The 14126-nt window shown below is 44.2% G+C and overlaps 1 protein-coding gene across 2 annotated transcripts in view; it reads right to left on the reverse strand.

Annotated features, from left to right (window-relative positions):
• LOC146658116 (protein mono-ADP-ribosyltransferase PARP14-like) overlaps positions 1-9809 on the reverse strand; it is a 30491-nt gene extending 20682 nt beyond the window's left edge. Inside the window, exons 1-9 of one of the 2 annotated variants that reach the window (XM_085426501.1) lie at positions 9477-9809; positions 9165-9247; positions 7471-7498; positions 7066-7128; positions 5720-5893; positions 4972-5097; positions 3670-3843; positions 2228-2353; positions 303-404 (exon numbers count right to left, since the gene is read on the reverse strand). In XM_085426501.1, coding sequence (XP_085282627.1) covers positions 303-404; positions 2228-2353; positions 3670-3843; positions 4972-5097; positions 5720-5893; positions 7066-7128; positions 7471-7498; positions 9165-9247; positions 9477-9660 — 1060 coding nt within the window. In that variant the 5' untranslated portion in view covers positions 9661-9809. The remainder of the gene's footprint in view (positions 1-302; positions 405-2227; positions 2354-3669; positions 3844-4971; positions 5098-5719; positions 5894-7065; positions 7129-7470; positions 7499-9164; positions 9248-9476) is intronic. The other variant, XM_085426502.1, reaches the window with a different exon arrangement.
• Positions 9810-14126: the final 4317 nt, after the last annotated feature.

Genomic DNA, 14126 nt, shown 5'->3' on the forward strand with positions numbered 1-14126 from the left:
TTCCTCATCCTTGGGAATGAAAGCAATATATAACCAAAGTACAGGAGTGATGCGTTCTAACGTTTGGGTTTGTTTTTTGTTGTTTTCATCTCGGCTGCTAGCTCCAGTAAGGACAACTATTAGTCGGACAGAATCCATTCTGAAAGCTTAAACACTAAAATGTTTCCAAAGTTTGCTGAACTAGTTTCTGTTTAAAGACGTGAAAGAACTTGGTGGGCAAAGCCCTCACATTAATCACCACTACTACAGCAGGCTGGTGCCTGCATATGTTCAGCACAGGTTTACATCAACAAAAAAAAGACCTTTAGGATCACTGAAAGTGATGATGGCAGCCTTTTCTTTTGGGATCATGATGATCTTTTTGGGATGAGTCCAAGTCTTCTCAAAATACAACTCCAGTATGTCTAGAAAAAAGCCAGAAATGCACAGCTTTACAGATGCATGGTGGTTAAATTACTTTCAACGTTTGTTATCTGGTTATTTTAGCAGAAATGTTTTTGGCATTAAAAATCTGAGTACTTCTATTTTTTCATTGTCAGTATAATGAAAAATGTCTATAGCCTCTGCATCGGCTTCGCCTGGTCCGGCCTCAGCGTCAGCCTCTGCCACTCCACCGCCGTCCGACCCAGCTTTGCCTGAACCACCTCGCCTTTGCCGGCCACTTTCCAGGCCTTTGGTTGGACGTCTTCATGGTCAGAACGAGGTTGTCGCCGCTGCTGGCTTCGCGGCCGGCCTCCGGACCTGTTCTGTTGCCGCGACTGCCTTCTGCGTGGCCGGCCCCCGGACCTGCTTTGTTGCCACCACTGCCTTCCGCGTGGCCAGCCTCCTGATGTGTCTCGTCTGCGTCGCCACCATTGCGGTCCACACGGCCGGCCCCCTGAACTGATTGGCCCCGTGCTGTCTACCTTCGGGTCGATCCCCTGAACTTTCTCGCGGACTCGTGATGGATCTAGTTTTGTGTTGACCTGTTTTCTTGTTTATGGACTGATCTGGAATCATGCTCCTTGTTTTCTGTTTTGTTTCCGTGCCTCCATCCTGGACCCCCTCCGCCCACTCTGGCCTGGTGCTCTGGTTCGTTATTCTGTGTTTTGTTTAGGGCTGTCAGGAGCCAGCCCTTGGAGGGGGGGTACTGTTACGGTTCTGGGTCAGTTTTGACCCAGTATTTCGAGTTTCTCGTGTCTTGGTTTAATTTTGTATTTTTTATTGTATTTTGATTCTTTTACATCATTGACCATTATGAGAATTATAGGTTTCTGTTTATTCGTGTTTTAGGATTTGCTCCTTGGTTGTGTCTCATGTTTTGCATAGTTCAAGTTCCATGTGTTATATCCTGTCTGCGTCTTTGTTTAGTGGTTTCTTGTTTTCTGTTTTATTGTGAAGGTCTGTGTCTCATGTGAGTGTGTTCTGTTTTACTGCTCCCCTGTCTCGTTAGTCCAATTTCTCCCAGCTGTGTCTCCCTCCTGTTTTCCATTCCCTGATTATGTCCCTGTGTATATTAGCCCTGTGTTTTCCCGTGCTCGGTGTTGCGTCGTACCCTCAGATCCAGCCTTTGTGGTCCTGTTTGGGTTCTTGGTTTGGTTTCTGTTTTTGTGTTGGTGCCAGCAATAAAAGCTGAAGTTTTCAGTTACATTCCGTCTCAGAGTCCTGCATCTGGATCCTCATCTCCGCCTGCCCGCACACAGGGCCTTGACATTGTCCTTATTGTTCCGAAAGGTTAGAAAGAAATTTAGGGTTGAATCGATTTAACAGCCATGTGGTAGCAATGGCAAAGCCCAGCTCAGCTCCAGGGAGACCCCTTAAAGCACTCAGCACCATTTGGATTTGGGTCAGCAGGGGGCAAAAAGTGTGGAAGCTACACTGTACACAGCTATAATGATGAATGAGCTCATTCATGCACTGAGTTCATTTCCTGTATTGAGGAGAAGATAATTATTTTTATATTTAGCTTGTGTATTATCTGTATAAGTAACTATGCCTCTTGTTGCATTGATTAGCTCCTTTCTAGATTTCATGTGTTGATTTCAGGTGAAATTGGAAGCGACAAAGCTCAAACTGTCCCAACAAATAAAGCCACTGTAAAAATATAACAGCTATATTGAGCAGTAGGCTCATGTTCTGGTAAACTTTTTTCAACCAGAGGAGTCGACCCCTGCTGTTTATTAAAAATAATCTATTAATTATCCAGAGGCTTTTATATACAGTCTATGGTTTTTAGGAGCACATGTACCTTTGACCACAGTTGGAGGAAGACTCTCCACTCGGATGTTCGTTGCTGCCTCCAGAGGCCGAGCGGTCAGTCCATGCTTCTTCATCTTTGTGCTGGTCTGGCTTACAGAGAGGAATCTCTCCACATCTGCAAAATAATCCAGATTAATCCTTTCAGACTGAAACAGGGTGAGAGAGAAATGCTGGGCTACAACATATTATCTAGAAATGTTCTTATGAATGAATGAAGGCTTCCTCTTTATTTTTAAATGTACAGTCAATAAAGATTTATTTTCTATATTTAATAATCCTGCTTTATTGGAGACAGATCTGCTGTCATTTTATGCTGTTATGTAGACGACATTATGTTGTATGTAAAGCAACAAAGACGTTGGGATCAGTGGCAGCAAACAGAATGGTGATAAAGGAGAGCAGTGATAGGTTCCTCTGCTCAAAGAGTCTGTAGAGGTATTTGGATCTTTTCATTCTTTTACTTTACTGATACCAATTTATTTATGATTACTGATATCAAAGTAAAAAATGTTTAACATGTGCTTCACTTGTTTGTGTATGATGTAAAGTCAAGCAGGTTATCCTCACTGCAGGGCCGCTGAGCGTGACCGAGATCAGGCCCCGTCTGATCCTAAAGACCTCGTAGTGCCATATGACCCCAATAGATCACCAGTTATCTACTTTTTGTTTCTATTACAAATGTTCTTAAAATAGCACGATTTAAATCCAGCATCAAGCTTTATCTTTCTGAATCCTGAGACAGACACTATCTCTACTTTCAAGATTAGGCTTCAAACTTTCCTTTTTGCTAAAGCATATAGTTAGGGCTGGACCAGGTGACCCTGAATCCTCCCTTAGTTATGCTGCAATAGACGTAGGCTGCGGGGGATTCCCATGATGCATTGAGTTTTTCCTTTCCAGTCACCTTTCTCACTCACTATGTGTTAACAGACCTCTCTGCATTGAATCATATCTGTTATTAACCTCTGTCTCTCTTCCACAGCATGTCTTTATCCTGTCTTCCTTCTCTCACCCCAACCAATCACAGCAGATGGCCCCGCCCCTCCCTGAGCCTGGTTCTGCTGGAGGTTTCTTCCTGTAAAAAGGGAGTTTTTCCTTCCCACTGTCGCCAAAGTGCTTGCCGATAGGTGGCTATCGGATTCTTGAGTTTCCTCTGCATTATTATTTTACAGTCTTAATGCTATATACAGTAAATGGAATGCAATGTTTGTGTAGTTTAAAGTAATATTTATATGAAAATGATTCATTATTCAAATCATATCACGTGGTTTGTGCTTCTCTACACTTTTCCAGATCAGATATGTGATTTTTTTATAAAGTCAGGTTTAAAATTAGAGTCAAAGGTTAATCTAAAGGGGATTTTGGATGTTTGTCCTTGTACTGGCTCGTTGTGTTTATGTATGTGGAAATGTCCAGCTGTCTGCTTCCTACCTGCAGGGCTGCTGAAGGTGACCACAGCTTTGTTGGATTCCAGGATCCTCTCCATGCTGTAGCCGTTCTCATCCAACCCAGAGATGTTCTCCACCAGCATGGAGAGCAGATCTGTGGACATGTTGTCTGTGACGTTTTCCAAAACCACCGCACAGCTCTGAGACGACTCTGAGTCTGAGAGAAACACACAAACCTGATCAAAGAAAGTGTCTGTGAGCAGTGAGGGAAGGAGGCTTTTGTTCACCTGTTGTTCCTAAAACTTTACTGTCAGCAGCATTTCTTTTCTGTAAAGTGCAGGGCCTCCTCCAGGGTGAGGGCGGCAGATTCTGGGCTGTTTGCTTGAACTAGCAGCAGAGTTTTAGTGCTATTTGATTAAGTAACAGTCAACATCAGTCAGCACACACCCACGTTTGAGTTGTTATTTGTTTCTCAACACAGTAGGAAGTTTATTCAGCTATAACTGAGAAAAAGTGATCAAATGACAGAATTATGACACTTATTGTTTTGTTTGTGCAGCTGCTTTTATAGGTGTTATAATTCTATTTTGCAGCTATTCATCCAGCGCTGGGCCCTGACCCGCCGTCCGACTCGGCCTCGGAGGTACGTGTACGAGGGCGTTTGGATCGAAGGGTCTAAACACAGTTTGTTATCAGGGGAGAGATTATTTGTTATGTTCAGCTCCACCCTTGAGACCGCAGCTGGCGCTGATATGGTAGCCGTGAGCCTCTCCACGATGTTATCCAGCTACACCGAGAAGTTATCCAGTTTGCTCACAGAGCACGAGTGTTCACGACAGCCGTCAGCCTCTCCAAGATGTTGTCAGATGTTGTCAGAGTCTCAGTACTCACAGCAGCCGCAAGCTTCTCCAAGATGTCCTCCGTGCTGCGTCTAATGAGCCCATTCTGAGAAGTCACGGCTCGCTCCATCGTTCCAATCAACACAGCGGGCAGCCTTGTGGGGATCTGAACAGCCGTTTCCGCTTTCTTTATTCTTCGATAAGCCAGGGCCAAGCCAGCGCTGATCAGTTATCATGGTTCCGAAAAGATAGACGTCTTCAATCGGCTCTCCTGAACCCAGGCTTCTCGTCGAGAAGAGGGTGTCAAATCCATAATTCCTCTTTTAGGTTTTAGAGAACAGACTGTGAGACTCTTCCAGGGCAAAGGGAGAGAAGTAGACAAGACTAGACAGAGACATGAGAAAGCCAAGCAGGAAAGATAAGGGAGGGGAGGGGGAGAAAGTGCGACCGCCTTCGTCAAGAGCCAAAAGAGAATAAGTGCAGCATGTACTGCTTTCTGTGTGTACCTTTGACCACAGGCGGAGGAAGACTCTCCACTCGGATGTTTGTTGCTACCTTTCGGGGCCGAGCGGTCAGTCCATGCTTCTTCATCTTTGTGCTGGTCTGACTTACAGAGAGGAATCTCTCCACATCTGCAAAATAATCCAGGTTAATCCTTTCACACTGAAACAGGTGAGAGGGTGAGAGAGAAGAGCTGGATTACACAGTGTTATCTATATAATGATGTCAGGCTTTGTCCTTGTTTCAAATATAAAGGCAATCTTTGTTGGATCTACTTTATATATTTAATAATCCTCGTTTATTGCAGACAGATGTGTTAATATTTTGTGCTGTTAGTGTGTCGACTGTTGCAGGACCCAAATGTGTACTCAGGCTGTCAGAGGTGAGCTTAAAGCGAGTCATTTATCGAAGGTTAAAAAGCTGTGGATGAACCGAACGAGCCTTTATCCTGGTTTCAATAGCTATGCTAACCTAAGCTGCTGGCTGCACTTAATTAATGGGCGCCTGGCCTTTAAAGTGGCGAGTGACCCAGCTGTCCTAGCTAATTACAGGCCAATCTCCAACTTCCTTTTCTCAAAAAAGTTCTTGAACCAGTGGAGTGTAAATCCAGAACCAAGTTTAAAATCCTTCATTATTTTAAATAAATAATATATTTTTAATTATTATTTTATTTTGAATGTAAATTCTTCCTGTTAAAAGGGAGTTGTTCCTTCCTGCTGTCACCTAATCAGGTGGTAGCTGTCTGCTTCCTACCTGCAGGGCTGCTGAAGGTGACCACAGCTTTGTTGGATTCCAGGATCCTCTCCATGCTGTAGCTGTTCTCATCCAACCTGCAGATGTTCTCCACCAGCATGGAGAGCAGATCTATGGACATGTTGTCTGTGACGTTTTCCAAAACCACTGCACAGCTCTGAGACGACTCTGAGTCTGAGAGAAACACACAAACCTGATCAAAGAAAGTGTCTGTGAGCAGTGAGGGAAGGAGGCTTTTGTTCACCTGTTGTTCCTAAAACTTTACTTTACTGACATTTCTCTTTCTTTACTTGAAGCACCGTCAAGGGGCAAAATCAAAATACTTTATCCAAAAAAAAATCAGTGCAGAAAAATGGCTCCAAAAATACTGGACTAAGAAGAAGAACCACATATGTTTTGATTTATTTGTTTAGTTGAGACGAACGCTGGTGACTGTGCCCCTAACACTAGTAAGTATTTATTTATAATAATTTATGAAGGAAAAACTCTTGTCCTTGAATTTCACCTCACAGAATGAAGCTCTTCTCACACATGCACTGCAGGCGTGAACTTTCATGATTGATGTGAATATATGATCAAATAAATCTGAAAGGTTTTAAACTGCAGCTTCCCGTGTGTCACAGTCCAGTGTGGATCAGGGTGGATGTTGTGGATGCAGAAAACACACAGCATCATTATTTAAAGAAAGCTTCTCCCATTCTGTCGAATGAACTCAGTTTTCCTCTCTGACAGGAGGATGGAGGTCCCGTCCATCTGCAGCTCGTCTGATCACTGAGGTCTAAGACCTGACGGACGGCAGTGTTACCCGCCTCTCTGTCTCTGTGCGTTACATTAACAGATGTTTTCCTCTGGCTGTTTCATCCACACAAAACCCCTTTAATTAGTGTTGCGAACACTGGAACACTCCACAGTTATATTTTGTCCGTCCACTCACAGCAGTCTGAAGAAAATCAATGATGAGACCATTTAATGTCAGACACTGTGTGACTCTGTAAGTTCATGTCAAAGTTCACTGCTGTGGAAATGTGAAAGAAGCATGACTGCAGAGTAACTCAGTGGAATTCATTTTAAGTTTCACATTTTAACATATTTTTCATATTTCTCATTAACAAAAAATAGCTGGACTATGATAAATATATAAGCGTCAATTTTCATCAAGAAAAACAAAACAGTGCGATTTTAAACTGGTTACATTTTCCCACAAATTCTTTTGAAATTGTTTGTGTCAAACAATTAAATGTCAATGTATCAAATGCCAAGTTAATGCAACTTTGTATAAAGTATAAATACAAACTTCCTGTAGTTTTGTTCTCGGTTCTCTTTATTCTTCATCACTTTGTTTTTACCCTCTTTGCTGGCAGCAGCAGCTCCAGGTTCAGCCTGAGGCGTCTCTGAGTCTGACGATGAGCCTGACATGAACACAGTGAAACACAGAGAGGTCAGAGCACTAAGATCTGATATATGATTATTAAAAATAAGCCCACGTGGAACTTCTTATATTTTACTGGTTTAAATTGATTTGAGTCTTTTACTCCAGACGAGCAGGAATCATCATTTAACCAGGAACATATTTGGATTCATCTGAGATTAAAATCACCAGAGAGCAATCTGACCTGAATGTGCTTCAGCTTGAATAAAGTCTGGTAAAATATTCCTTCATTGCCACAAACACACACTTATTTCACATGAAGAAGATGCTGAAACGAATGAACAAAATTCAGTGATGATAGAAACCGAGGAGGAGGATTTACCTGAGACACGGTCGCTGCTTGTTGGGCTCTGAGAACAAAAAAAAAGGTTTAAAGCAACAGAAGAAAAAAAAGAGGAAAATGTGTCGACAGTTACGTTTAAAAGAACATTCAAACTGACGGGGTTTTTCAGTTTTGCACTTTGGAAAAATATTTATAGCAAAAGCAACTTCATTACGAGGTTAATATGTATAAATACATGAATATGATACAAATATGTAATATTACATATCTGCAAATATTACAAAAATATCTTTCTTATACTTTAACTTTCAAATAAATTTGAGTTTTATACCAATGTTATTACACTTTTTCTGTTGCTGCAAACAAACTGAACTTTGGTTCAGTTCAGTGTTATAACATTAATATGGCATCAAACAGTTGCCTCAGAGTGCTCTTCATAGTACGGCAAAGACCTACAGACACAACAGAAACAATCATATGAACCCCTCTGAGGAGGCCTGGTTATTACAGAGCTTGTATGTGAGGAGCAGGTGTTTCAATTCTGAATCTAACAGGGAGCCGATATTCATGAACGGCCAGCAGAGTTCAGCCTCACTGAACTGAAGCACTTTTCTTTCTGTGTTTGGAGAACAAAAGACGAGTAAAGGAAACAGTTTAAATTGTGTGCAACACACAGACGGTGCTTACCTGACGCAGAACCGACTATCTGACAAATGAGTGAATTATTTAAGGATGTACCTTTAATGCCCACACACAGCTCGAGAAGTGACAGAAAATCTGATCTATAAGAAATCTGTGTTAAATGTTGTTGAGTGGGAGATCAGAGCACACAGCACAGGACTGTTGAAGTTTATGACAAATGTCTGCAAACTTGGATAAAGATAAGCTGGTTCCAGCAATCGCACCGCCATAAAAATACACCCAAATCATCAGGAAAGGTAGAAGGCTTGAGGTTATCCAGATCGCGCTCCATGCAAGTTTTGTGGGTGATCAGATATCAAAGAGAGCATAGATATCATACACCAGAAGAGCAGAAACACCGTGGCAACAAGCACTGAATAAACATCGATCCAAGCAGGCCTGGCAGACGGCGAGCTGCACTCGCCGCCGCCATCACGACCTGCAACGACCTGTTCAGCCTCAGTGGTTCTCACCTCCTTCGTTTAGAGACTGCATGTTGTGTTTACTTGTGTCGTCTTTGTTACATTTGTTTGCTGATCTGAAACATTTAAGTGTGACAAAAGTGTGACATCAGGAAGCGGGTGAACACTTTCTGTCCTCATGGGTGATTTCACTGCCTGACAAACCTGAAGACCATGTGACATCAGGTTGGTTATTGTTGGCACGATCACAGTGCACGGGCAAACATATGAAAATATCAGCTCAAAGTCCAACCTGCTTCTGCTGCTTCACACACCCAGGGACTGATTTATAACCACGAGGAAAACCTGCCACGCAGGCTGGAGTCACCCTGGTCATAACAGCATGTTTATGATTCAAACACTGAGGAGACACGTCAGACTGTTGGTTCATACGTCACAGTTATTCACAGTTTTCTGTTTCTAAAGAACTAACTGTGATATTTGTATAAAGGGAGGCGCTCAGTGATTAGTCATAAAAACCTAAAGGTGCTTGGTCCAAAGAGCTGAACCCAGAGCAGTGACAGTGAGCAGCAAACAGGAAGCTCTGAGTGATGAAAATCATCCACATGAAACATCTAAAACTGGACTTACTGCTTCTGAGCTCAGCCGCAACTGGATGGTTTTACTGTCCAGGATGATCTCATGATTCTTCCTCGCGAGGACTCGCTCTCTCACTGACATCACAGCACACACACACACACACACACACACACACGCACACACACACACACACACACACACAGTTTTATGATCAGCTGTTTGAATTACGTGTTTCATTCTGTGTCACAGTGAGACTCTCAGACCTGTTTGTTCCATCATTACACTCGCAGGTCTCCGTCTGTCGGTGTTTTTAATTATTAAATGATTTATTTTACTATCTGAACCACGATGAAGCGCACTCACCCTCCGGTGAGATGAAGTAAACGGCCGCCCTCGGGGCTCCTTCCTCCGCCTCCACCCGGCAGTCTCCTCCGCTCGACTTCTTCTTGCTCTGGAAGTAAATGTGCAGTTTGTTCTTCAGGGCTTTGGTCTGAGCCGGAGTCCAGTCCCCCTCCACGGTCACAGGCGGACACTCGGATCCCTCCATCTTGCTTCACACACACACTGTTACACACTGACACACACAAACACGACCGCCGAACGAGACTTCAGGCTAAACTTTACTTTCACTTTCGTTTCGTCACAAACGTCCAGAAAACTGAAACCGCGCCTCACAGGTTACTCACAGGTCACCAGGTCTGGTTACGTGTTACTTGTATCTAAAGACACTTTTACTGGTTTATTGGTTTGCGATATTTTCTGGCACTCGACTAATTTGAGTTAAAGAAGTTCGTGTTTTTAATGCTGCTGCCTTGATTTGTTACAGGTAGGCAAACATTTTAAATAAATAAATAAATAAATAAATAAACGATGGATTTATCGTTTTTATTTTGCCGGGTACTGTGTAGATCAGGTGGGTGTTTTCACATCTATAGCCGGTTTCCTCTGGACCGAATCAGCTGCTGCGTTTCTAAACTTAGTTTTTGGTTTATGTGCGTCACAACAAACCACGTCATTCATTGGCCAAGTGTGTGGGGGGCGGGCGCAACAAAAGTAAACACAGGAAGAAGGAGCAGACTGGACAGTTTGGTTCATTTCATGGCGAGCTGCTAGTTCACCTGTGCACGTGTATAGTACCGTCATGCTTTACGAACACAAAGCACACCTGGCTATTTACGTCACCAACACCTGGTAGTCGGTTCGGATCGCGTTCACGTCATAAACGAGCCGCTCCAAGGATTTGGGATTTTATTGTTTTTGACAATGAAGCCTTACTTTGATGAGTTGATGTTCGAGCTCACAAAGTCCCAGGGTGAACAAAAGAGAACCACCTGAGAGGAAGCTGACCCACAACAAAGTCTGAGTAGATGTGGGACATCTACACGTGAGTATGCACAGAAAAATGTTGGATCACAGCCCCAACAACTTAAAAGGGCTCCACCCAGTCCAGAGTCAGTGACGCTGTCATAAAGCAGGACGCGTCACTGCATCTCTGACGCGTAAACAAAGTTCAAGGTGTTGACGGGATTAGAAGAGTGAGTCGTGCTGAGCCCGAGTGCTTTAAACCGCTCATGTTTGATGGAATTATGTCAATGACAGGACTCACTGAGGATCACAGAGCAGTGAGAAAACTGAGACACTGAGAAGCAGTTAGGTCAGTGATTGAGCAGCACCCATACAGCTTACAGTAGAAGCGTCCTGGGTTTGAGTCTCCGGGCCAGACTGCTGCTCTCTACATATGCATATGTGTGTGTGTGTGTATGTGTATATATATATATATATATGTGTAAAAAAAAAAAACACCCAGCACGCCCCTGCGGGCGGTTTATCCTTCAAGCTCGGGTCCTCTACCAGAGGCCTGGGAGCTTGAGGGTCCTGCGCAGTATCTTAGCTGTTCCCAGGACTGCGCTCTTCTGGACAGAGATCTCCGATGTTATTCCCGGGATCTGCTGGAGCCACTCGCCTAGCTTGGGAGTCACCGCACCTAGTGCTCCGATTACCACGGGGACCACCGTTACCTTCACCCTCCACATCCTCTCGAGCTCTTCTCTGAGCCCTTGGTATTTCTCCAGCTTCTCGTGTTCCTTCTTCCTGATATTGCTGTCATTCGGAACCGCTACATCGATCACTACGGCCGTCTTCTTCTGTTTGTCTACCACCACTATGTCCGGTTGGTTAGCCACCACCATTTTGTCCGTCTGTATCTGGAAGTCCCACAGGATCTTAGCTCGGTCATTCTCCACCACCCTTGGGGGCATCTCCCATTTTGACCTCGGGACTTCCAGGTTATACTCGGCACAGATGTTCCTGTACACTATGCCGGCCACTTGGTTATGGCGTTCCATGTATGCCTTGCCTGCTAGCATCTTGCACCCTGCTGTTATGTGCTGGATTGTCTCTGGGGCATCTTTACACAGCCTGCACCTGGGGTCTTGCCTGGTGTGATAGACCCCAGCCTCTATGGATCTTGTACTCAGAGCTTGTTCTTGTGCTGCCATGATTAGTGCCTCTGTGCTGTCTTTCAGTCCAGCTTTGTCCAGCCACTGGTAGGATTTCTGGATATCAGCCACCTCCTCTATCTGCCGGTGGTACATACCGTGCAGGGGCCTGTCCTTCCATGATGGTTCCTCGTCTCCCTCCTCTTTCTTGGGTTTCTGCTGCCTGAGGTATTCACTGAGCACTCGGTCAGTTGGGGCCATCTTCCCAATGTATTCTTGGATGTTCCTTGTCTCATCCTGGACTGTGGTGCTGACACTCACCAGTCCCCGGCCCCCTTCCTTCCGCTTAGCGTACAGCCTCAGGGTGCTGGACTTGGGGTGAAACCCTCCATGCATGGTCAGGAGCTTTCTTGTCTTTATGTCAGTGGCTTCTATCTCCTCCTTTGGCCAGCCTATTACCCCAGCAAGGTACCTGATCACGGGCAGGGCGTATGTGTTGATGGCCCGGATCTTGTTCTTACCATTCAGCTGACTCCTCAGGACTTGCCTGACCCTCTGCAGGTACTTGGTGGTTGCAGCCTTTCTAGTGGCCTCTTCATGGTTCCCATTCGCCTGCGGGATCCCCAGGTACTTGTAACTGTCCTCTATGTCTGCAATGTTGCCTTCTGGTAGTTCAATCCCCTCAGTTCTGACTACCTTCCCTCTCTTTGTTACCATCCGACTACACTTCTCCAGTCCGAACGACATTCCAATGTCATTGCTGTATAGCCTGGTAGTGTGGATCAGTGAATCGATGTCTCGTTCACTCTTGGCATACAGCTTGATATCATCCATGTACAGGAGGTGGCTGACAACTGCTCCGTTCCATAGTCGGTATCCGTAGCCAGTCTTGTTAATGATCTCACTGAGGGGGTTCAGGCCTATGCAGAACAGCAGTGGGGACAGAGCATCTCCTTGGTAGATCCCGCACTTGATGGTAACTTGTGCTATGGGCTTGGAGTTGGCCTCTAGTGTTGTACGCCACATCCCCATTGAGTTCCTGATGAAGGCTCTTAGGGTCCCATTGATCTTGTACAATTCTAGGCATTCCAGTATCCAGCTGTGGGGCATTGAGTCATAGGCCTTCTTGTAATCAATCCAGGCAGTGCACAGGTTGGTCAGTCTGGTCTTGCAGTCTCGGCTGATTGTTCTGTCTACCAGTAGCTGGTGTTTTGCGCCTCTGGTATTCTTGCCAATTCCTTTCTGTGTCCCGCTCATGTATTGACCCATGTGCCTGTTCATCTTAGCCGATATGATGCCTGACAGGAGCTTCCATGTAGTACTGAGGCAGGTTATTGGTCGGTAGTTGGAGGGGACCGGTCCCTTCTTGGGGTCCTTGGGGATCAGGACCGTCCGGCCTTCAGTTAGCCATTCCGGGTGTCTCTCGTTAACTAGCAGCTGGTTCATTTGTGCTGCCAGACGCTCGTGGAGTGCAGTCAGCTTCTTCAGCCAGTAGGCGTGAACCATGTCGGGCCCTGGTGCTGTCCAACTCTTCATACTGGAGACCCTTTCTTGGATATCTGCCACTGTGATGGTTACTGGACCCCTGTTCAGGGAGGTCGCTATATATATATATATATATGTATATATATATGTATATATATATATATATATATGTATATATATACATATATATATATATATATATATATATATATATAATTTAATCTTTATTTGTTACAAGAAGAGATTAAATAATATACGAGGTCAGCAGGTACAGTACAGGTGTTCTGTTTTAGCGTCAGTAACGTTTACTGAACAATGAAATTATTGACAAATTGTTTGCTGCCAACCAGGGGCGGAGCGTGGGGGTGGCTTACTGGGCTTAAGCCCGGGTTGTTTTGTCAGAAGCCCGGGGTAATTCTTTCATAGTTAGATGCCTGGCTGACAACTGTATAAAACAAAAAGTACACACAATAATCGAAGCACATAGTGCACACTGTGGGAATTTACGACTGTGCGTGAATCCCCCCCTGATATTGGTATGATCTGAGCTCAGGCACTAAGCGACTGAGCGAGGGGGCGGGGCAGCTGCTGCCTGTGAGTGCGCTGTTGGAGAGACGGAGCCAGCCATACTAAGGAGAGCTTAAGTTTGACCAGATACGAAAGCAAATCATTCGTACCGTGCAAATAATGTAAATATGACGGTGCATCACGAAAGATTGATATCAAACTGATCACTTGACCAATATTACGTTACTTGCTCTTCAAGTGAATCAACAAATGGCGAAATGAAAAGCCGAACAAATGCTATTTTTTTTAGAGAGTCTTAGCTTACGTGTTTATTTCATATTTTCAGTTCTTACCCTCCCCGACTAAATCGGTTTCAGTTATGTACTGAAACATAAGAATGGACATTAGAGGCTTCTTTCAAAGAAAAAACTCAGGTAACTGTTATTTTATATATTATGCTTTGTTTATGTTTTAGATAAATATTTAAATATCTTTTGAGTTAGTTAAATGTCAGAATAAAGAGAGACAGAGCTTCTATTTTTTATTTCTTTCATCAAATTTAGGAGCACATGTACACTAAGTT

This window comes from Rhamphochromis longiceps, linkage group LG12 (genome assembly GCF_057381845.1).
Source record: "Rhamphochromis longiceps isolate RC_006_pf linkage group LG12, R_longiceps_female_GT1.1, whole genome shotgun sequence".
In the NCBI taxonomy this organism is placed as follows: Eukaryota; Metazoa; Chordata; class Actinopteri; order Cichliformes; family Cichlidae; genus Rhamphochromis; species Rhamphochromis longiceps.